The sequence below is a fragment of the Abramis brama genome (assembly GCF_963993115.1).
Source record: "Abramis brama genome assembly, chromosome: 6".
Classification (NCBI taxonomy): Eukaryota; Metazoa; Chordata; class Actinopteri; order Cypriniformes; family Leuciscidae; genus Abramis; species Abramis brama.
This window is the reverse complement of record NC_139968.1, coordinates 14,319,000-14,343,433: the sequence shown is the minus strand read 5'-3', so window position 1 is coordinate 14,343,433 and position 24,434 is coordinate 14,319,000. Positions and strand designations below refer to the sequence as shown.

Sequence of the window (24,434 nt, the reverse complement as noted above, 5' to 3'; positions counted from 1 at the left end):
AAAGCAGAGATACTGCAATTCTGCTGTTTCCATTAGAGTTTAAAGACGACTGTGAGAACTGAGACACATAAATGTATGAAGGTACTGGCACTCGGTTTAAGGTTAAACCTCCACTCTAGACAAAGGTGAGAGACTCTGTTTGTCATTGGTTTTCAAGTGACCAGTGGAACATATTTCTGGTTTTGCTTTAACATTTCAGTTGAGTTTAACCACACTGTGTAGCCTGTGTAGTTACACTGTGTGGATTTATATTGATATGCATGAGAACATCCTAAAAAAACAGCTAAAGATCAACAGCATCATCAGGGTTTATTCATGTCACAGGGTTGGATGATAAAGCCTGGTTCACATGGGACGATTTTAAAATTGTCGGACGATTTTCCAAACCTGATAGACCCCACACACGGCGATAAAAAATCACGGGTCTAACAGTTTTGGTCGTACAGTGTGTGGTGCGCAGCCACACGGCAAAATCAACACATCACACACGAACCGATTTGACTCCCGAGCATTCCCAGGTCAGACGGGAAATCTCGCAAAATCCCTCGAGATCAAACGTGACTTCAGAGTAAACAATCATGGCAGACGAAGAGGATGCAGTGGCGATAGTTTGTAGTTTGTTTTTAAACGAAAAAAAAACGTTATCAAAAGAAAAGGTGATGGTCAAAGAAGTGGAGAATTTCTGGTGCGCCATGCCGCCAGCTGTTTTGATTTTGTTTCCCGGTGCTTCCTCGCCGCCTCGTCACCTCGCTTTCTGATTGGTTACACGCCACAGTCCACAGGCTGCGTGCTCGTTTGTCCCCTGGGGACACCACACACGAGGAGAAATCGGGCCAAAAAAATCCAACATGTTGGATATCCCCGATTTGAGATCGGAGCAGTCTCGACGTCCTTCCGAGCAGACGAGAGCAGTCTTAACACACCACACACGGCAGGAATATCTGATCAGATTATTTTACGATAATCGGAGCATCCTTAAGATTGTCGGAAGGGGTGAATCGGGGCTAAAATCTGCCTAATTATCCTGCCGTGTGAACCAGGCTTAAGACCTGCTTTCACTACAAGAACGCAACCTATGCTAAATGTAACAGTAAAACAAAATGAAATATAAATGAATAAATAGTCATAAATGTGTCACTGTACTTTTTATCCCTGATGACTATAGAAGAGAATTTAAAAAAGTTCTCGTCACTTGACATTAAATTGTTTTTTAACTTTTTTGATAATATTTATTTCACAAAACCTTACATGATCAGATCATTGGTCTAGCAGGTTTGCAGACATCTCACCCATAGAAAAATAATAGAGGCGTGACTCATGCCAGTAAAAAAATAAAATAAACCCACTTTAGACTTTTCCTGTTAATTTATTGGTAGGTGCAAACACATGCAAATCCTGAATGAAAAAGATAAAGAATTACACAGTGATATGACAGATAACATATATTGATAGCAGATGGACTGTTTACAGATCGCATTTTCAATAGTTTTTGTAGAAGATAAAAGATTAAAGTTAAAGATTAATGTGCCCATACAGTATATTACACCATAAAATATTAGATTCTTGACTTAAGCACATGATATTTTAAGAACATGTTATATAAGACAGATGCTGTTTGCTTGCTGAATATGTTCCACTTCGGTGAACTGGAAGAGCAACAAGGGAAACAATTATAGCATTCAGCTTCAGTTGATATAGATGAATACAAACAAAGAGCTACAATATTTTGTTGGATCATGAAAAAATATTTTATTATAATTAATTAAAATAAAAATCAATAATTAAAACATTTAGCAATACATATATATTAATTAACTTACGTTAAAGCTGGTTTGGGTCTTGAAGCTGATATATAACTTGTGTCTGCAGATCAGGATGAATGTGTTTGTCCAACTTTTCTGTTTTTCCAGCAGCAAAAACTAAGAATGAAACAGTAAATTCAGATTCAATATTTACTAACGCTTATATTATTTTTTCTTAAATTGTAAAAATATATGGAGACAGATATTATATGTTACAGTACAAGGCAACAAAATACAGTTAGCGTCTAACCAGCAGTGCATTTGTAGCAGTATTTACATACAGTTGATAATAAATATGAATGGGTAATACATATTAATAATTTGAACAACAGAAGCTAACTTTGACATTACTAACATACAAAAATTTGTACAAAATATATGATTTAGAGAACAGCATTATTGCTTTTTTTTTGGACTACTGTGTATTTAACTGTGTACTGATACTGTGTATCATTTTTAAAAATATAAGAGTAATATCTCACCGATCAGCACAATGAGCAGAAGCCCGTACATCAGAGCAGATATGATGATAATAATCTGCCATTGTGTCTGATTCTGATCAATAAACTCCACCACTGTATGATTGTGACACTCAGTTATTTGAGATGATTCTGTAAAGAAAGTGTCCAGTCTCATACAGTAAACAACTTTTGTGCAATGTGCAATGGCTAAAGATTTAAAGCACTGAGAATTATGATAATATAATTATGTTTTTCATATCTAAAAATGTATAATGTCAAGTATGTATGTAAGCAGTGATCATTAGTGAGTCTTGATCACTGAAAAAGTAAATGAACTCACTGGTGAAGTGCAGTCTGGTGCTGTTGCTGAGTTTTGGAGGCATGCCTGTTTTCATACAGTAATAAACTCCTAATTCATCAGCAGTCACATTATTAATAACCAGACGATGTTTAAATATCACAGAATATTTCTTTCTGAATGTTGTATTATGGTAAAAAGGTGATTTTGGAGTTGAGAATGATAGTAGAATCACTGTTGGAGGATCTGGTGTTTTCAGTAAAATCCAATAAACCTCATTTTCATCAAGATCACAGTTTATGGTCACATTTGATCCCAAATCAGTGAGTTGATCTGAGACTGCAGCTCGACAACAGATTAATACATCTATAAGATAAAAAAAAAAAAAGTAAGATTACCCACATTAAACCCTGACGCATAACATAAAAAAAAATAATTTAATTTTAATAAGTTTACAAAGCCTGTGTATATATAGCCATATCATATAATAAACTCACAGAGCTGAAGCTGAATGATCTTCATGTTGTTCTTGATTAAAACACCTCAATATGATTCATGCTTCTCTCCACACAACATTAAGATGAATCTACTGCAGCTCTGAAGAAAACACAGGAAGACAAAAACCTTCCACATCAAGCAGAGGAAGTCTAAGTCAAACTCAGTCTGACCACACTTTTTTCAACATCTAATGCTCTTATTGCCATCACCACTTTATTAATAAACTTAAAGGGATACGCCCAAAAATGAAAGTTCTGTCATCATTTACTCACCCTCAAGTTGTTCTAAACCTGTATAAATGTCTTTCTTCTGTTGAACACAAAAGAAGACATTTTAAAGAATGTTGTAATCAAACAGTTGATGGACCCCATTTACTTCCATAGAAGGGGGAAAAAACGATATAAGTCAATGGGGTCCATCAACTGTTTGGTTACTGACACTTTTCACAATATCACAATAATACAGAAGAAAGAAACTCAAATACTCATGTAACGGTGGCAGGCCCAAACGAAATGTAAATCAACAAATGAAAGATATATGTATAAAAAAAAACAATTAGTTCGGGCGCCAGACAAGCTCAATCTTGTCAAATGGTTTTCCTCAGAATAGCTCTTTAAGCCACCAGTTACGAATAAACATGAATCAGAGATCACACAAAGAAAGTTCAGTTTCACAGTTATATTTTCATAATTTTCAAAGAAATCAGACAAAAAAAATCTCAGTTTCACCATAAGCAAAGAATCAAAACAAACTAAATACACACCAAATAACTTTGGTTCAAGTTCAAAATCCTACAGTATTTACACCACTGGTTTTTGTATTGGAGAAAAAATAAATAAAAAAGAAAATACAATAAATCAAACTGACAATGAAATCAACCGTTTAAACATAACGAAACACTTCACTGTATTACACAGATACGAGATACGTGGCGAAAGTGGTTGCGTGAATGTTTGGTTTGCTTGAAGCCGGTGGTGCATGCGTGTGCGTGCAGGCATGTGTGTGTGTGAAAGTGCGTTGGCCGATAATGGCAGGAAGGAAAGTTTTCGAAGTGAGGGTAAAACAGGGAATAACCTGGAGAACTTGCTCACTCGTCAGCCTTAAAGACAAGCTTCGCTGTGCAGCCGGTGTACAGAGGTGCAGCGCACTCTCAGTGCCAATCGCTAGGCAACTCCCGCTCACTCTAGATCCACGCACAGCCCAAACACAGCGTCTCGCGTCTCACTGACTGTGGATTCGTCTCAGGTAACCCGTTCCTTCCCTCTCTTTTTTTTTTAACTCCACCTTATATACTCATTTCCTCACTTCCGGATAATTGATTTCCCTCCTCCTTCCAGTCACGCACCTTACGTTTTTTCCTTATCGCCACACTCAAATACAAATATTGAGCTTCAATGGTCCGTGACGTCACTGGCATGATAGGCCAGTGAAACTTGACAAAAATATATTTAATCAATGTTATCCACAGTATATTTCATCTGCAACAGCACTTTTGTAATGATATGTTTGGCCATTAACTTTTAAATACATTATTATATTTAAATTGTAAACACATGAGGAGAGTTCTCTGTGTGAAAGATCCATGACTGGCAGATCAATGTGCCAGCTTCTACATTTCTCTCAGCAACGATAGGAAATTAAATTACATTGAATGAGGGGGATTTTACCTGTGACAAGATGATTGACAGGCCAGTTAAACGGTAACAGGATGCATGTAACTAAGCGACAGAGCTGTCCGTTAAAGATGACGAAGTAGCCTAGTATAAATGTCCCTTCTGCTACACACTCAAAAGTGTGAAGACCTCTGGTCTACTGACTGACTCGCTCATAAATACAGTCCCTTGCTGCCACCTGCTGACGAAACAGTGTTACCTGCACTGAAATCTTTGAAAAATCCCCACCACTGACACAACATATATTTTTAATTTCTAATAAACTAGTTTCCACCATTTAAACAAGTCATTTAAAAGAAGAATAGTAGCTTATCTCTCTCTCTTATATAACTTTGCCTGGACTGGACTGAATTTCAGGACTGAATTTTTGTACTATTATTATTACAAAACAACTAAATTTATTATAGATGTTATTTTATTTAAGCATATTTAATATTTTTATAGTCTATGTAGCCTAGTTATGTTTACCATGATCAAGTAATCTACATATATTGCAGACCAATTTTTCAGTTTTGCTGCATCAGTTTGTGCTGGTAATGAACAAAATTTTAAAGGCAAATGCATGGAAAATCCAGACAATATACGTGTTGTTTTCAGTTCTCTATCTTTCCCTTTCATTTTCTCTGCAGCTCATAAATGACGATGTTACTGGAATCTCTGCATTCTTGTGCTGCTCATGCAATGACAATAAACTGAAGTCAAGAGAGTGTATTGAGACACAGTGTCAGCAGGAATATATAAAACATCGAGAGAAAGGTTTCACTTGAGGGTCAGGATCCAGAACACAGTCTCTCCGAAGTTTACGAAAGGAAGCTTCACTCTCATACTAGTGTAAGTCTGAGTACATTTACTCATCATTTGATTTATTGCTGCTATTTTCATTAAAATGAGATTAAATAACATCCAACTCTTCTCTTTTATAATGTATAATGTAGAGATGAATCAAACAAATGTCCAAACTATTTTTCCAAAGACTTAGTTTATTCACAATACAAAACCAATTGAAACATTGGAGTTAACTTGACCAACCAAAACAATATTATTCTTATCTCAATTATAAAAAAAATATTTTATTTTATACAGCATATCCTCCCAATTAATTTCACATGTAATTAATAGAAGAAAACACTGGTCAATAGCTTTGAAAGTCTGAACATCTACAAAAAGTAGAATAAGCCAGATGAGAGTGGGTTTAGAAAGCAAAATCTGCCTTCGAGAGAAGACGTGACCACATAATTAGTTCCTGTTCTTTACATAATAGGAGAAAAGTTGTCAAAACATCTACTCCTCATATTCTTAGAAATGACAATATCCAGAAAAGTGATTTTATTCTTCAATTGGCTTTTTTTAAGGCAATGGGGAAAAAAAATTGCTCAAAAGAATGAAATGCTTTATAAATGTAATGACATAGCCAATGCTGGGGAAGAGAAGCTTTCATAATACTTTCTATGAAAACTTGAAACTCAAAATGAAAAGTTTTAGTTGTTTAGAAAATAATCTGTATAATTCAGAAGGAAACTGTCCACTCCTGGAAATGTGTTGAGTAAGCCCCATTACTCAACAAATTTGTAATGTCTCTATAGCTACTGTGAAGTCGCTCGTAGGCGTTCCCAGTGCTGTCAATCTAATGTTATTGGTAGACTGCACGTCTAGCAATATATATAAAAAAATACTATCACAAGTGATATATAAAACTTTGATTAGGAATCAAGCTTAAAAGAATTACAAGCAGCATTCTGCTGTTGGAAAGTGTTGTTATATTAACCACAGCACATGCTCAGTGCATTAAATCAATAATAGATTAATCAATCTATCTAATCAATCTATCAACAATTAAACTCCCTCATACTGTCAAAAATTACTAAAACGTTATTCATATTTGACAAATAATCAATTTTCTTGTCTAATAATCAACATAATGCAGGGGAAACTAATATGGACTGCAGCAGTGCTAAAACATTCTGTCGCCAACAGTCACTGTCGCTGGCCTTGTCGCCGGAAGTCTCCACTCGCCAGCGCTGCTTTGTAATGAATGGGACCATGCCGCTTTGACGCTGACGGTGTGATGAGGCTTCAGTAAACTAACCTCGACCAAACAGAAGCTTCCTCTTTGTAGCTTTGTACATTCTTATAAAGCTGTAACGTGTTTAAATGGACAGACATATTATAATTTGTAGATTCCATCTCATTCTGTTATTAAGCAGTGTAACAGTCTCAGTTTATTATAAAACAGCAAAATTATGAAATGCTTGTTTCACACTGCAAGTGTGAAGGAGACATGAGCTGCAGCAAAAAAACGCAAGACTTTAGTTAATCTTCGGGACACAAATGAAGATCTTTTTGGTGAAATCTTTCTGTCCCTCCATTGACAAGTTTACGCAACTACCACTTTGACGCTTTAAAAAGTTCATAAAGAGATCGTAAAGCTAATCCATATGAATTGAGCGGTTTAGTCAAAATTTCTGAACAGACTCGATTGCTTTATATGATGAACAGATTGAATTTAGGCTTTTATTCACATATAAATATTCATCAACGCACACATCAGGCGTCCGGCCTTCATATGTGGATTACACAATTAGCTGGATTTCTTTGTTCACAATTTGTCATGATCCAGGATTGTTACGTTCTTCGAAGCTCATCATGGAGTTGCTGTCATAGCATAAGCTCAAACCTGCTCGGGAGCATCTTATTTCATGTAAACGGGATTAGATTGCATCTTTTTAAGCGGAGGTGATACTTAAAATCTGTCCCAGCCACTACTTGCTTACAAGAGTAGCCTACCCTATTGAGGGACAAAAATTATTTAAAACAATGATTTAAAAATAAATTTACAAATAATATTATAATGTTGTGTAGTCTATCATAATAGACACAGCCAGTTTTTATCATTGAGAGATTTATTCGTGATGGAATAATTAGCTAATCATTTTTTTTTTATTTTTTTTTTTTTTTGTCTAAATGTAGGGACACACCAAACAGACGCCAAAGAACTAGTGCTGATGAAAGCATCGCGTCGGGGCAAAAAACTGCACTTGAACACACCGAGAGAACAGCCGACTGTCAACTAGCATGCACGTTCTGCGCCCGCGTGTAAATGAGACAACTGTCTATTTCTGCAGATATATTCATCTATATTCGCTATTCAAAAAGGGAAACTGACGCTGCAGATACACAAAACGTAAACAAAGCAGCGCATTTTTACCATTTTGAACATCAATCCTGCTAAACACTTTCTTTATTCCACTCCGCTCGTGTTAATATTAAAGTCCCCAAGTGGTTTTAAAGGAGAAGTTCACTTTCAAAAAAACTTTTGCTGATAATTTACTCACCCCCATGTCATCCAAGATGTCCATGTCTTTCTTTCTTCAGTCGCAAAGAAATTAAGGTTTTTGATGAAAACATTCCAGGATTTCCCCCCATGTAATGGATTCTATTGGGACCCAAACGGTAGAAGGTCCAAATGACAGTTTAAGTGCAGCTTCAAAGGGCTTTAAACGATACCAGACGATGAATAAGGGTCTTATCTAGCGAAACGATCGGTCATTTCCAAAATAAATAAAAAAGTTTAAGTTTTATAAGCACAAATGTTCGCCTTGCTCTGTTCTGTGATGCGCGTTCGTGACGTCACGTAATACGCAATTACGTTGAAAAGGTCACGCTTGAAAAATTTCTGTCCTGAAGAAAATGTTCTTTTTGGCTTTTTAATATTAAAACACCCAGGATACGCACACGAAATGGGCATTTTAAACGATAAACTGACACAAATACATTTGAAAATGTGTATATGGTCCTCCTTCCGCACATTTGTAAACACGTCAAGTGTGACCTTTTCAACGTAATTGCGTATTACGTGACGTCTTCAACGCGCATCACAGAACAGAGCAAGGCGAGCGTTTGTGCTTATAAAACTTAAACTTTTTTATTTATTTTGGAAATGACCGATCGTTTCGCTAGATAAGACCCTTATTCATCGTCTGGTATCGTTTAAAGCCCTTTGAAGCTGCACTTAAACTGTCATTTGGACCTTCTACCGTTTGGGTCCCAATAGAATCCATTACATGGGGGGAAATCCTGGAATGTTTTCATCAAAAACCTTAATTTCTTTGCGACTGAAGAAAGAAAGACATGGACATCTTGGATGACATGGGGGTGAGTAAATTATCAGCAAAAGTTTTTTTGAAAGTGAACTTCTCCTTTAATGTTGTTTATATGTGGTGAATTTACACATGGTTTAATACAAACCAGGTGTAAATTCATAAGTCAATACCATTGCTGAGTATTACAGTCTCAAAAACCTGCCGGTGTCCGACTAGAGCCAACGGTGCGGAACACACCGAATAAAAGGTCTGACAGCCGATCGTCTGCTTGGTGTGTCCCTGTGTTTACACACAGTTACAATTTAGTTAGTCTAAGCCGTGCATTAATTTGAACAGCTATTATGGGAGTGGCTTGATGCAGCACGGCTTTGTTAAAAAAAAGTTTCTGCTGTGCCATTAGAAAAATGTTCTTGACCCTTAAAAAAGTAATTAATGCTGTCAAGTAAATCTGCTAAAATTAAACAATTTGCTAATTACAACAATGAAAATGTCTGTACAAGTACTAGAAAATGTGAAATAATAGAAATAATTGGGAATCATGTAGCAAACAGCCACTTTTTATTTATCAATTATAACTTTTATGTCGTTTTGGTCACCTGGCTGTTTCCTTACTAAGGTCCAGAAATACAAGTTTTTCGCCAGGTGTGTGAAGTTCTTTTTTACTATTACGTTGCTGTCCTGCCGCCAGAAAAATCGCTGCATTGCTGATCATGTTTTCGAGTATCGATATATCAGCCCTTTCCAGTGAACACAAGAACGTGCAATAATCTCAGACAACTTAATCCCGATAATTTAATCAAATCCGCAAATTTGTTTGAAAAACCAAATTAAATAGAGATCAGTTATCATGAGAAAGGTACGAAGAATGGATCCCAGTTGTGGTAAACGGAAGCTCACGCACGTTCACTTGATGTGCAAGAACCAATGAGGTTCATTCTTGTGTGTTACGCAGCACGTTTGAACAGAGCTTCTGTTTGTTATGTTAATATGTAAATAAAGGCTAAATTTAAACTGTTCATCATGTAAAGCGATCATGTTTCTTCAGAAAATGTGGACTAAACCGCTTAATTTATATGGATTCGTTTTACAATCTCTTTACTAACTTTTTGAAGCATCAAAGTAGTAGTTGCGTAGACTGTCAATGGAACAGAAATCGTTCAGAATTCATTAAAAATATCTTCATTTGTATGGAGCTATTCTTGTGCCAATAAAAATGAACGTAGCTTTTCAAGAAACTAATGAAAATATAAATTGAAACTAAATAAATTATCTCTAAAACTGAAAAAGAATAAATCGCAGGCAAATTTTTTTACTTCGTTTTTAATACACTGCATGTTTTGCTAACTGTTTCTCATATTTCAATTGTCATCTGAACTTACAAATGCGCTTCCAGAGTTTTCATTTACGCTTCTGAAGTTTTCGTTTACGCTCCCAGAGTTTTCGTTCGCCGTTCTGACACATTTCTCTCGTGGGGGCGGGGCTAGTAGCAGTGTGTTCTCATTGGTTACTGAGCTTTTGATTGATCGCTTCTGACCTGGAAGTGAAGACGTCAGTGTTTATGTGTGGATGTGAGCGTCTGTAATCGCAGCTTTCTATTTCATTTTAGTGATATTAAGTTATGTTTGTTTTTTTAATTTTATCTGTATTTACCTGCTGCTACTACTTAGTTGGCAGAAGCTTTTTAGGAGCACAAGAGATCTATTCAGTCTATTCAGGTGTAATTGCACATTAAAGTACTGTATATAATACTTAAAATATTGTAGTGTCCAATGTTTTCGGAGAATATTTGTTTATTCCTGATTATTTTGCATGTTAGGCTCTGATTAGGTTCAGCTGTTACAATTTAAAGAGAATACTAGCAAACGTGTGTGATATATTCAGCCGTCAAGAAAGTCAAACTTCAACCAAGTAATCAAGGTTGGCAGCCATGGCCATCACACTACTCATCGTTAGCATGATATAGCCTACGTTTACACCATCAAAATTAATGATCACTTAAATAAGAGGAATTTAAACAAAATGAAAATTACAGCCGTGGCCTGCTGTCAGATACAGACCTCAAAGGGCATTTCATTACATGTCAAACAAAGAATGTTCTTGTTGCCATTTTTTTTAAATTGATAATTGTATTTAGTTATTTCATTTAATTAACACTATCTGCTAACATTTAAAATTGTAAATATATTTTAACTATCATCAACCGTTTCGATCGTGACTTATACAACCAGTTAAATTAATGTAATTGAAAATATGAATTCAAATAAATTTACATTCTTTATTGTCACTAAAGCATATATACACAAGTATCAGAGTGAAGGTCTTGGATGCAATTATGTTGTGACAGGAAAGACCAGAATCCACAAAACATTAACTGCATAATAACATGTAATGCACAGTATTCTCATGATATACATTACTATACAAAATGCACAATTACAAATACATTTAAGATTGTATTTAAATCTTTAAATCTATGCATTACAACCCCCCCAATATTTATACCATGATCACATGAAAAATATGCAGACCCAAACTTCAACCCCCCCAATGTTCAAACCAAATCTACACCCTTGCAAGCAGTACGAGGATAGTCCACCCAAAACATGAGCATTCTCTCATCATTTACTCTCCTTCATGCCATCCCAGATGTATATGACTTTCTTCTTGACATAAACATAGACAAAGATATTTAAGGAAATAATCCATCTCTGTGAGTCCATAATACAAGTGGATTGTAACCCATGTACATAAGATTTTTAATAGTTAAAACAGTTTACATTATTAGTATTTCTTTTATCTAGCCTATTGTTTTACTTCAGAAGGCATTGACTCATCCACTGAGGTCGCATGGATTACCGTCACGCTCACTGTGTGTGTTTTTTAAAGCGTCTTTAGGACTCGCAGAGATGGATTACTTTCCTTACAATCTTAATTCGTGTTTATCTGTAGAAAGAAAGTAAAATGCATCTGGGACAGCATGAGGGTGAGCAAAATAAGAGAGAATTGTATTTTTGGGTGAACTATCCCCTCAACATTTATATGCTATTGGTATGCTAATCCAAGATCAGCATAGATTAATAAGAATAAAGTGAAACCTCTTGTGTACTTGTGAACTGTGTTTGTTTTAATCTAGAGGAAATTTAAATATTTGCTAGTTTATATTAAAATAAATCAGGTGTCTGAAGATCAAGATCCCAGTCATTCAAAGGTGATGTGTCTGAACAGAGTAAGATTATTGTCTGAAAGGGACAGTGGATCTCTGGTACTATCACTCCATCCTCTGTGTCAGCATCAGAATTTTGTTTATGGAAATGTTGCTCCACTCCCTGGAAAATGAGAGAGGAAATGTATTATAATCTAACAATACAAACTGCTTTGAACTCCCCATACAGTAACACGTTGCAGACTTAAAATATTTATTATATTTATATTTAAGGGATTTTACAGTACTAAATATTTACCTCGGAGTCAAGCAGCATTTATCATCTGTAATACTGTTGTGTAACCAGTAGATGGCTGTATTGCCCTATATATAAACATATGGATGTGTATTCCCTAGTTGCTGGATGTTTTCAGTCATAATTACTTGCATGTATTAAGTTTTTAATTTGGACATATATTTATTATTAAAGACTATTAAAGATTTAACATTTGTCAAAGAAATGTTCATTTGAAGTGCACTTTTTTCATTATTATTAGTCAAATATGGACACAGAAAAAGCAATTTGTTACTCATACTAGATACATATAATAGCTTTATCAGTCATCTTTATCACACAAAAGTAATCAGAATAAATATTGCAACCAGGGCGATACTTCAAAATAATTGAGTGTTTACATATTACGAACAGAGACGTGGTCTGTGGTCAAGTCGTGTCTCTCCTCTTTCAAAAACTTTGCATCGCAAATTAATCAGCAATTGAGAAATTCAGGTTTAAATAGCTTTATTGGCATGGTAAAAAAGGCTTTACATTGCCAAAGTTGAATCAGGCAGTGATTGACAGCGCTCTCGTCCTATGGCATCAGTCATTGACTGATACAGTACAGATAGGCTACTGTACAGTACTCTAGCTCAATGTTGTTTGGGGTGGCTGTGGGGAAATATGATCTAATCGAAGCAAATATGATCTAATCGAAGACTGTAACCGAATGTAGATAAACAAGTCATGTAATGATTGGGCTAACAGTTAAATCAAGACAACACAGCTCAGCTGTATAATGTTATGGGCTCTCATTGAGCTCTAAAATGCCTCTCCACCTGAAAAAAGCCAGTACTGTATTATAAATAGTATTAGTATAGTATTAAAAACAAAACAAAAATCAGACTTACCACGAGTAGGCTAACGTTATCCAGTATCCTCCTGATATAGCGACGATGACTAATGAAAAATATCATTCGTCTGTACTATTCCTTCTATAAGAGATCATCTCAACAATATAGTGTAGCAGCAAATAAATACAGATATAAACTTAACATCACTAAAATGAAATAGAAAGCTGCGATTACAGACGCTCACATCCACACATAAACACTGACGTCTTCACTTCCAGGTCAGAAGCGATCAATCAAAAGCTCAGTAACCAATGAGAACACACTGCTACTAGCCCCGCCCCCACGAGAGAAATGTGTCAGAACGGCGAACGAAAACTCTGGGAGCGTAAACGAAAACTTCAGAAGCGTAAATGAAAACTCTGGAAGCGCATTTGTAAGTTCAGATGACAATTGAAATATGAGAAATAGTTAGCAAAACATGCAGTGTATTAAAAACGAAGTCAAAAAATTTGCCTGCGATTTATTCTTTTTCAGTTTTAGAGATAATTTATTTAGTTTCAATTTATATTTTCATTAGTTTCTTGAAAAGCTACGTTCATTTTTATTGGCACAAGAATAGCTCCATACATTTGTGTTCCGAAGATAAACAAAAATCGTATGGGTTTGGAATGACATAAGGGTGAATAATTAAAGACAGAATTTTCATTTCGGGTGAACTATCCATTTAACATTATTTTGCATCAGAAATAAACAAAGAAAGCTGTACAAATTCTGCTGAAAGCCATGGAATAAGAAAATATTAAATATAAATAAATATAATAAAAATAATAATAATTTGTAATAATTTGAAATTTAAACTTGATATTCTGATATTCCACAATTCTGACTTTTTTCTCCTCAGAATTGTGATATAAATTCGAAATTGCAAGAAAATTGCATCATTTTTTTGATGAAATTGTTATAGGTTTAAATATTATTTCATGCTGTAACTGTAGGGCTAATACACTATGTCCCCTATGAACTGCATGAACTGAATATTATGTACATCTATTGTTTACATAATTCAAGCTTTAATAGAAGGGTAATCGCAGGTTTCATCAGTTCAGTCTGTCCATTTAATGGCTTGCAAGCGTCTGCATTGAGCTTCAAAGAGCATCTTCAATGACGGTATTCCAAGGGCGTAGATTTGGTTTGAACATTGGGGGGGTTGAGGTTTAGGTATGCCTCCTAATATTGTGATCATGGTATAAATATTGGGGGGGGTTGTAATGCATAGATTTAAATATTGGGGGGGTTATCTCCCCCCCATCCCCCCCACAAACTACGCCCCTGCGGTATTCTATAAAAATGAGACACCCAAAGGCACAACAATACATTTTTTTCTCTTATTCCATGGATTTCTCTCGTTTTCCTCCACTTGTTAACACCTTTTTCTGACACATTTTTCTTACACTGTGATGTCTGCTCCCAAATGGTCTATAACTGAGTTCTTTTTCTCCGGTGAATTATGAAATAGGCAATAGACACAATAATAATTACAGTTGAGAGAGTAACACATATGGAAATGATCATCGTCCGGTCCGGTCCTTGGTTTGCTTGATTAGATTTGTTTTCTTTTCCTGCTGTTGATTATGGAACCAAAGTTCAGAGAGAAAAAAAAATTACTGAACAGATTTAAAAACAACACATTTGTCTGTAATTTATATAAAGCAGCATTTGGACTGGAACATCACCAGTTAACTTTTTTAATTAAAAACTATATGGTTTGGTTTTACAGACAGGTCTTAGATTAAGCCAGGATTAGGCCTTCGTTCAATTAGGGCATTTACATGGCTTTTATAAACGTACCTTAGAAAAAACCTTACTGGTGTGAATCTTGAGACAAAACAATGGCTTTGATATATTTTAAGATATGTGTAAGTGCAAGTTGCTTTCAATTAAAACAGCTCAAACATGCATTTTAGTCTGAGACTAGACTTAAAGGTGCTCTAATCGATGTTACACGTCTTTTAGGCCGAAACATTTATTGTCACAAACAGCAATCATCTCCTCACTATCCGCTAGCTGCCTGTCCCCTGAACACACTGTAAAAAAAAACGGTCTCTGTCGACAGCCCAGGCTCCACAAACTGCAACAAAAACAAACTGGGCCAGTCTGGACCACAGTGTTCCAGCCAATAACCGACAAGAATGATTTGGGGGTGGGGGGGTTTAGTGCGTGTGCACATGAAGGTGGGTGTGGGGAGTGGAGGAGAGAGAAGCATGAAGAGGGAAGTTAGCTAGAGGAGAGATGTCCTAGACAATGACTAACGATAGAATTATATTCTCTTGAATTTTGATATGGCCGACACACGACCAAAGAGAGTGAAAAGGAGAAGGAACACGCGAAGAAGCACGGAAGAGAGGGGGAGGGAACATGATGAGGAGGAAGGAGGGTCCAGCTATCCTCCATTTTGTTTGACAATACTTTGGACGTCAACAAGAAGTGACGTCACCCAACATCGCTTAGAGCACCTTTAACCCTTGTCTGTGAAATCAGGAGTATAAAATATTAATCAAGCAGTTTCACGCACCGTTGATGATCAGCTGTACAGTCTTCTGTTCATCTGATGGTGTGATGAGGCAGTTGAACTCTCCTGCATCAGTGTAATTGAGATTGTTGAGTTTGATGGAGAAGTTTCCGCTCTCATACTCCAATGGAAAAGTTTCAACTCTAGTCTTGTACCGAGGGTCCTGTTCTGCCTCAAAATCTTTACCCTTGACTATATCATACACAATCTTACTGTCATTGTGTCTCCAGCTCACATCAGTGTCTTGAAGTTTCAGATCATGTTTAGTGGAAGAACACGGCAGGAGAACAGAACCACCAATAACAGCCTCTATATGTACCGTTTCCTGCAGAGACACTGAAATGACAGACACATTAACTGTAAACACAGTCTGACATTTATACATGTAGCATGAATTTGTCATTCAACGTTTAGATGCTCACCTTTGTTAATCAGCACTGCAAACACACAGATGAAGCGGCAACTGAAGAGGAACAGAAAAAACAAGTTCCTTTAATCTCTTTACTCTCAACCAACATCATGACATTGTCAACAAGCTTGTTTGTGATGATCAGAGTAGAACTGATCACGCCGGTTAGAAAAGCTCTCTAACTTGCTGTGATGTAAACACTCTCGCAAGACTCACGTAGGCGAAGTGTCTGTTTACCTAGGGTGACCATATTGTAGTCTTCAGAAAAGAGGACGGGGTGGGGGGTGGGGGGGTGGGGGTAAATCATCTGTGAATTTACATTTGAGTTTTTTTTATGCTGTTCAGGAGCCATGTGCCACAGTTGACAAGCAAGCCGTGGTGCTGAGGGTAACGATTAAGATGCAGTTTGACCAATGTTTGCGTTACGTACATGACCGACCGACCAATGGTGCCGTGCGAGAAGGCGGGACCTAAAGCAATGCTAAAACGCACATCAACCCGATCACTTGTTTAGCGTTCATGTAAACACTACATTCAGATTCATCAATCGGAATGAATTCAGTCCGATTGAAACAAAAGGTGCGCATGTAAACATAATGAATGCCGACTGTAGAAAGCAAATTTTGGGCGATCTAGAAATCTAAAATCCCGGCCGGATGCATTTGTTTAGGTCCAAAAGGGGACATGGTCGTCCAGCTGCACAAACTAAAGGCATGATGGGAAGTGATTTGCTGGAGATAAAACTTAACACACATCGGCTTAGAATAATATTGAGGTTTGGTTGTCAAACATGTTAGTCTTTTAACTCTAATTTGCCTGCTCGTCTCCATTCAAGGTAGTGTTTGGAAATTCAAATGAGCCGAAGGCTAAATTTGAGACTTTCTAATACAACAATTGTTGTATTTCATATTCAGTGTGGACAAATTGCTTGTCACAGAAATTACACTTCTATTTAAAAGTAACAAAATCCTGCATGCACATCACTAAATCATGACATAATTATTACATTGTGATTGTTATTATTATTATTTTTATGTAGAAAAGTGTAGAAAGTTAAAGTGAGATCATTGAGTTAACATGCCCCCCATAATTATTATAATTTGTGGAGTTATTATTATTAATATCAGAATGAATAGTCTCGCTCTAAAATTAAAAATATTTATAAATAAATATTAAATGGGATTCAGATTAACTGGATTTCATTTGCAAATTGTCACTAAATTGATTAACCAAAACACAATAAGGAAATACAACATGCTAATGCTAAAGGCACGTAATGTTATCGCGGCAGATCTAAAGTGAAATATGTGGGAGGTAACGTTACAACTCGTTTTGTGAAAACAGAATTTCATTAAAAATCATAAACATACCCGATGATCAAGGTGACCCGATAAAACTCATATATGTTATACATTATATTTCAGAAATACTACTTTGTCAGAAAACAAAAAGTATCCGTACTCTGAACCCTTTCCGGGTTATCTCTGTAGCGGAAGTTGTCATAGACGTATGCGGCGGAAATCTATAGTGCTGAAAATATTTTTATAATATATGACTGCAGCAAATATTATTTGTATCTATTTTTTTTACTCCAACAGCAAACAAAAAAAAAAAAGAAAAGAAAAATTGCGATTAAGTTTTCGCGAAGTACAACAAGAGTAAAAAAAATATATAGAGAGATGGATAGGTAGATTTTCAAATGTACCATCACTCTCTCAGCCGCTGTATTCGAAACCAGTGCTAGTTAGCAGTTTCCTGTTAGTCCCTGCTGGTAGATGCTGGAACTACACCACTCGATTGCAAAAAGCATGTTTTTCCATAGACACCCTTTCAGAAGTAGGCTATACGTGTTTTCTGATTAAATAAAAAGTATTTTAGAGCTAATTGTTTGAAACACCTTGTTTGAAATTTACTTGTTTTTGTAATTTCATGCCAAGTTAAAATGTAACGCAAACTATAATTTTATAAAAAAGCAACAAAGAAATTAGCTACTTGCTTTAATTTTCTTTTTGCCAACTTTATTTAATTGCGAAAAACATTTTTTTTTTTTTTTTTAAGATGTAGACCCATTTTTTTCTAGTTTAAGTTAATAGTTTTTTCCCTTTATTTGGATAACTTCGGCTTGGGAAGCATGTAGTTTAAAGTAAAAGATAAAAGGGTCACACAAACACACAGCTGCTGGTTCTCCAAGCAAGTTTTTTTGCAAGCACCAATGTCATGATTGCATCAAACATAGGCCTATGTTCAATATTGTTGAGGAAACTTCCCTGCATTGTCGGTGTTACATTTTCAGTTTCTGAGATTTTCAGTTTCTGTGAGCGGGATGTAGGCTATGATATTTTCTTTTGAGTTGGGTTCACTCGACATTGCATCAGCTGTCGCTATGGGGAAACTCCATTCTCCGATAAATACTGAAGAATTAACAAATCATGCCAGTATGAGTAGCCTACACTGGCCAATGATGTTCAAGCGTGCAAAAAAGAGGCGGGCTCAACTGCTATAAGGCTGAACATCATTTCCTCATTTCCTCCTTCAAGACATCTGCTGTCTTCACTAAAGGCTTCACCACTCACCTCTTTATGTCAGTGTTCAGTTCAATGCCCCACCAGGCAACCCTCTAGATCAGTGCTTAATTTGTAAATAAATAGTTGCCGGATTGAAAAAAAAATTAAAGGCATTGTGACCGACACTGACCAACACCTAAGTTTTCCCGGAACATAAAAAGACGTCATGAACTGACGGCACGAGCCTCTTTCACATGTTTCTGCACTGTCCTAACTACAGCCTATAGAGTGTTATTGCCAGCAGCCATATCACCCTGTAGCCCAAGACTGGTTGCCCACTGAAGCTAAGCAGGACTGAGCCTGGTCAGTACCTCGATGGGAGACCTCCTGAGAAAACCAGGTTGCTGCTGGAAGAGGTGTTAATGAGGCCAGCAGGGGGCGCTCACCCTGTGATCTGTGTGGGTCCTAACGCACCAGTATAGTGACGGGGACACTATACTGTCAAAGAGCACCGTCCTTCGGATGAGACGTTAATCCGAGGTCCTGACTCTTTGTGGTCACTAAAAATCCCAGGATGTCCTTCGAAAAAGAGTAGGGGTGTAACCCCGGCATCCTGGCCAAATTTGCCCATTGGCGTCTGTCCATCATGGCCTCCTAATCATCCCCATATACTGACTGGCTTCATCACTGTCTCCTCTCCACCATTAAGCTGGTGTGTGGTGGGTGTTTTGGCACAATATGGCTGCCGTCGCATCATCCAGGTGGAAGCTGCACATTGGTGGTGGTTGAGGAGATTCCCCTTCCATGTAAAAGCGTTTTGAGTGCAGAGAAAAGCGCTATATAAATGTAATGAATTATTATTATAATTCTGCCACGCTACGTTGAGACCAAAAATCATTCAGTCGATCAGTGATATTCTCTCACGGACCACGTCGTTGCCTTTTCCACTACACCGATTTCTGATTCTGACTGATCTAACTCCCTTTGCTCGTGTCTATCCTGATTATTATTAGCAGTTCCATCTTTTCTTCAGAAACACTTACAGCTTACTCGTGGATACGGAAAATGAAAATATGCTTGACTGCCTTTTTGACATTTTGCCGATATGAACTTATTTATATTAGAATAATTCATCAGGTATACACTCTCCAAATTTGATCCTACTCTCCAAACGTTGCGCTTTACTGCGCGCAAAACAATATGCACCTACCGATGATATTGATTTTGAACTTAAGAAACCTGATCAAAAATGTATTTGCTGGAGGGCCGATAGCAAAACATAACCTCCAAATACATTTCCATGAACCCGGGGCCCGGGATATCTATTTATAACAATTTATATATGATTTTATGTTTGTTAATAATAAAAATGCTCATAATTTAGAAAAACTGATTTATTAATTCCCTATTACAAATCGACTGGCAGCAGAATTTAGTAGAGAAATGAATGTGGCTGCTCTGTTTATTAGTAGCAGTGTTTGGCTGTTTCTCAATATGCATTATTAGGCCCCGATCAGAAAGAATGCGCTTTTTGCAGTGAGAGGCGCCTTTTTTAAATTGTATTATATGGACCACTTGCACTGAGCTTCGTGACGCACTTCCATTTGGAAATAGTACGTCTCACTTATGTTTACTTTCAATGTACTGTGGTCATTGAGAGTTGAACAAACGCAACCTAAAATGAGTGTCCGCAATACGATTTTAAAATGTGACATTTTTTATTGACAGGAGAAGGTAATTCTGATAATCTAATTTTCCAAACTTATCGGAACATGAGGTTTCAATCCAACCAATCAATTCTGAGCAGAAAAGTGGCCGAAGTAATTTGCCGTCCAATGTCCAATGTCCAATCGAATGAATGTAGAGGCGGGGCTTCCTGTTGTGGTGACGGAAGTTTACAGTTGCTTGGATCGTCCGGAGACTACAATGATGGAGAAGAAACTTATGGTGGCTGTCACGGGTTATCGGAGCTGTATGACTTCACGAACCGCGACTACTACAGTGTTAACAAAAGCAATTCCAAAGTTAACAAATATGACAGTTTACTTAACAGCAAACCAAAGATTCCAGAGCCTAGCAAAAAAAAAAAAAAATTAAAAACCCGCAGCGCACTGCTCTTTTCTAAATTAAATTCTTTATTATAAAAGTCAACCAAAAAAAAGCAAGTGCAGTGCACCTCGCATTGTCAAACCTGAAAAAACGCGTTCTGTGTGATCGGCCTTAAGCGATCTTCTCGTACTACGCCATCATCAACCGTAGAAGTTCAATTCCAATACTCAAGAATGCAAGTACAGAGGACGCATGAAGGTGCCCAGATGTGTTCTTGATGATGCATTGAATGCAGAGAATTGAACCGTTAGAAATCCCAGAAGACGCTACGGGTGGTCGATGTACGGAAGCCTGTAAGCTTTAAACTTCTCATTTTACTCCATTACCATTGAAAATGTGACGGCTTGTGCAAGTAAACATTTTTCCATTTGATTTACTTAATTTTAACAAAGTAATAACCTGAAGAAAGCCTGCAGTATTTTTAATGGCTTATTAAAAATAATCTTAACATTGACAAAGCATATAACACAAAGGCTACTCATTTTCATAAAAACAAGCGGTAAAATAAAAAAAAGATATACAATTATATGTAAATAATCTCTATAATAATATGAAATAAATGTATAGGTTTGTGACGTTATGTTGTATTTATTGTGCATTAGCCGCTACTTATAATATGCTGGGATTGTCAAGATCACAGCACGTCTCAATTCTCACAAGGATGCGTTCTGTGTCCTCGTGTCCTTCCGAGTTCGTTCTTTCAAGGTCGCCTGGCATTAAGTACATTCTTTGCCTTCTTGGAAAAAAACAGAAACAGCCTTTATATCTCCAGCATCCTGATCAGCAGAATTTGTTAAATAAATGGATGTTGCTCTTTTCAGTGTTTATAACTCCAGCATCCTGGTGCGAGGGTTTCCACAGTAACACCACACCTTAGTGAATGCAAATTGAATGGCAAATTTATGAAAAGGCTGTGGTTGTTTTTTTGTTTTTTTTTACCCTTTTGTTTCTCTTTCTCTGCAGGTCAGATTGAGGACGTCACTGGAAGATCTGCATTCCTGAAGTACTTGATAAACCAGACAGTGTATTGGGACACACTGGCAGCAGGAATGTGTGTGAGATCAGAAAATAACACAGTTTAAATCTGTGACTATAAGAACTGTGGCGAGATGCATGGAGAAATACCTGCTAAACTACAGTGTGTGGAGAGTTTTAGACACTTGTGAAAAATGATGTAAAGTGAACAACAATGCCATAATATATTTCTCTTTTAAAATCAAATCTTTATTGATCACATTAAAACAGCTTTGTCATGGTTTTAATTTTGTGTGTATGTTTGTGTATAAATACTAACATGTACAGTACAGTAATGTATATTTACATGAACTGGGTATGACAGAAGCCAAGAACCTTATTTAATAAATACATCTGCAACAGATTGATCTTCAATGTTCACTGGGATATTTGAAGTGTTAAATGTCTTAATAAAATGTCTTGAAAGTGTTTAGTGCCTTAAATGTCCATTTAGTATGATGATTATTCCAGCCTGTAATTTTTTTAATAATGAGCATTCTGAACACTTCCCTAAACTTTACAACCTTGCATATCAAACACAGTATTTTTGTCTCCTTAAGTAAGATCTGTTTATTTGAGAAACAAAGCTGAATATTAAAATAAGACTTGTTTTGAATATAATTGAATATATCATCAGCAAACAATAACTGAAAACAAGCTCTCTATATATCAAGGTTAACAGGGAGAGGAAACAAGAAACAGGTGAGATGCATTAATCCAACAATGAATAGTAACAAATGCAAACAAAGAAAACAGAAAAGGAAACAACGATACAAAGAAAAGAAAATAACAAATAAGGGTATGTTTACACGACAACGATGTACAAAAAAATGGAAAAGTGTTTTCTTTGTACAGACGACAATGTTGTGTGTGTTCACACAGATCCGCAAAAACGTTGCTATTATGTATAGGGAACACAGTCAGGGAAACAAGGAAACCAAAACACCATGATAATAAAACAGAACATGCATTTCAAATGTATAACAGAATGAGACACTAAAAAAGAAACATTGTTTGCTAAAGGACATATAAGTCGGTCAGTGTGTTGCTTGACAATTCTGTACCACAAGTGTTCTTTCTTCATGTTGTGTTTACTAGTGTTAAATCTATTATGTTTTCTTTATGTGTTATTTCATAATTATGTTCAAATTAGAACCGTTTCATTTACCAAGTCTGACTCATTACTATGACATTATGACTTCATTTAGTTTGTCTTGTTTAGTTCATTTGCCCTCATTGTGTATCTTGATTAGTTAACCATTCGCACCTGTTTCTGTTCTCCCTGATTACATGCTCCCTCATTAGTTCCCTTATAAAGTTGTTCTGTTCACTGTCTGTGATTGTATGTGTTACTCTGTGAGAACTCTTTGTCTTCCTGGAATAAATATCGCTTATTTGGATTATCTTCGTCTTCGTGCGCTCTCTTGTTATCTGCATTATTAGCAGTGTGACAATTACACATCAGTCCATTTTTTTTTCTGTGTATATAAAGATGAAACATGGTGTTCAAGGTTGAGATCTGCTATACAAGTTGTTATAGACACTCCACAGAATGAGTAGATGGTGTCTTCAACTGCACAACTGTCAGACCTTTTTATTATTCACAAATTGTAAAATCGGTTGTAAAAATTTGGTTTCTCCCAGACAGCAACATATAGTGTCGGCCCAGATCCGGCCCCCATCTGGTACACGTGGATTCCACACAGCTCTGGATTCTGGGCTGGATCAACATCTTTGTTGGTCCCGAAACAACATTCCAGTCAAACCAGAACCCCATACCGTACACAAACCATAAACTAGCCCTCAAATCAGTGGACAATTATTGGTTGATCAAGATGATGTTCAAACCCCTAACATTAACCCAAGCCTAAACCTAACAGTAAAACCTAACCCTAAAATGTGATTGGTTGATAAGGATGTTTTTCCAGGACCAACAAGGATGTTGATTCAGGAAACTTCCTCCTTGTTGAAATCACGTTCACCTCTATGTACATATTCTTCTGGGAAACGATGCAAATGTGCTCCTTGCCACCTTGAATATGTACCATATTTTTTTTGTCACGTTTTCAAGAAGATTCAAGGTTACTTTAACTAATAATCCAAACTGTTTAAGCTGTTATGACTTTTCTAAGAATATATTATTTCAATGAAGTCACACTTCTTTGTTTTAAGCATAAATATAACAGAATACAGTACAGGTTATGCTCAGAACTAAAGATATAGAAATACAGTGAAGAGGAAGGAGTTGTTTAGTGTTTTTCTCACTGTTGTGTGGCGCCCTCTACTGGATAAACACCTGAACTAAATCTTTGAAATGCTGTGTACAGTGATTTGGATATTTAAGCCACGCTTTAAAATGTCATTATATAACAAAATATTAAAGCAGATGACATTTATTTTAACAACATATAGCACAAGTACACTGTGTTACTGTAGATTTACTTAAGTTCACTTGTCAAGTGCACAGTCTAACTATTATTCAGTCTAACTTATAGCCTACAAATGCATAAAGCACACCGCAAATACAAAGATTCAAAAATAACCCAAACAAGACAGAACTTTCCTGCTAAGTTTATGCTGTGGTCACTTTCCATTTCTCTACTTTAATGTACAAGCTAGCATTAGTGCTAGTGGTGGAATCAGATTTTATTGTTGGGATAGTCGACCTCTTCTTTCTTCCCTCGTTCTCGATTGCTCTGACTCTGCCGGATCTTTCGTGTGGAC

General features: G+C 36.4%; 2 protein-coding genes and 2 long non-coding RNA genes across 5 annotated transcripts in view; 1 reads left to right on the top strand and 3 right to left on the bottom strand.

Moving 5' to 3' along the window:
* Positions 1-1,350: 1,350 nt before the first annotated feature.
* On the bottom strand, positions 1,351-4,341 carry LOC311084419 (uncharacterized protein). The gene is made up of 7 exons (XM_084116428.1): positions 4,134-4,341; positions 3,332-3,368; positions 3,059-3,158; positions 2,604-2,927; positions 2,285-2,413; positions 1,821-1,919; positions 1,351-1,646 (listed from the first exon to the last, which is right to left on the bottom strand). Exons 3-6 carry the CDS (start codon positions 3,081-3,083, stop codon positions 1,822-1,824), a joined length of 576 nt encoding a protein of 191 aa, XP_083972554.1. The 5' UTR covers positions 3,084-3,158; positions 3,332-3,368; positions 4,134-4,341; the 3' UTR covers positions 1,351-1,646; position 1,821.
* Positions 3,620-23,113, top strand: LOC311084423. Of its 2 annotated transcripts, XR_014606518.1 has the most exons (3): positions 3,620-4,304; positions 5,362-5,563; positions 21,660-23,113. It is a non-coding gene; the product is annotated as an uncharacterized lncRNA (long non-coding RNA). The 2 variants fall into 2 exon arrangements; XR_014606519.1 differs by lacking the exons at positions 3,620-4,304; positions 5,362-5,563 and adding an exon at positions 17,458-20,989.
* LOC311084312 lies at positions 11,094-13,366 on the bottom strand. The gene is made up of 2 exons (XR_014606481.1): positions 13,163-13,366; positions 11,094-12,158 (listed from the first exon to the last, which is right to left on the bottom strand). It is a non-coding gene; the product is annotated as an uncharacterized lncRNA (long non-coding RNA).
* LOC311084420 (V-set domain-containing T-cell activation inhibitor 1-like) overlaps positions 15,361-24,434 on the bottom strand; it is a 138,826-nt gene continuing 129,752 nt past the window's right edge. The window contains exons 2-4 of the mRNA XM_084116429.1: positions 17,454-17,505; positions 16,097-16,137; positions 15,361-16,010 (exon numbers count right to left, since the gene is read on the bottom strand). Of these exons, the coding sequence (XP_083972555.1) occupies positions 15,670-16,010; positions 16,097-16,137; positions 17,454-17,497 (426 nt within the window). The 5' untranslated portion in view covers positions 17,498-17,505 and the 3' untranslated portion in view covers positions 15,361-15,669. The remainder of the gene's footprint in view (positions 16,011-16,096; positions 16,138-17,453; positions 17,506-24,434) is intronic.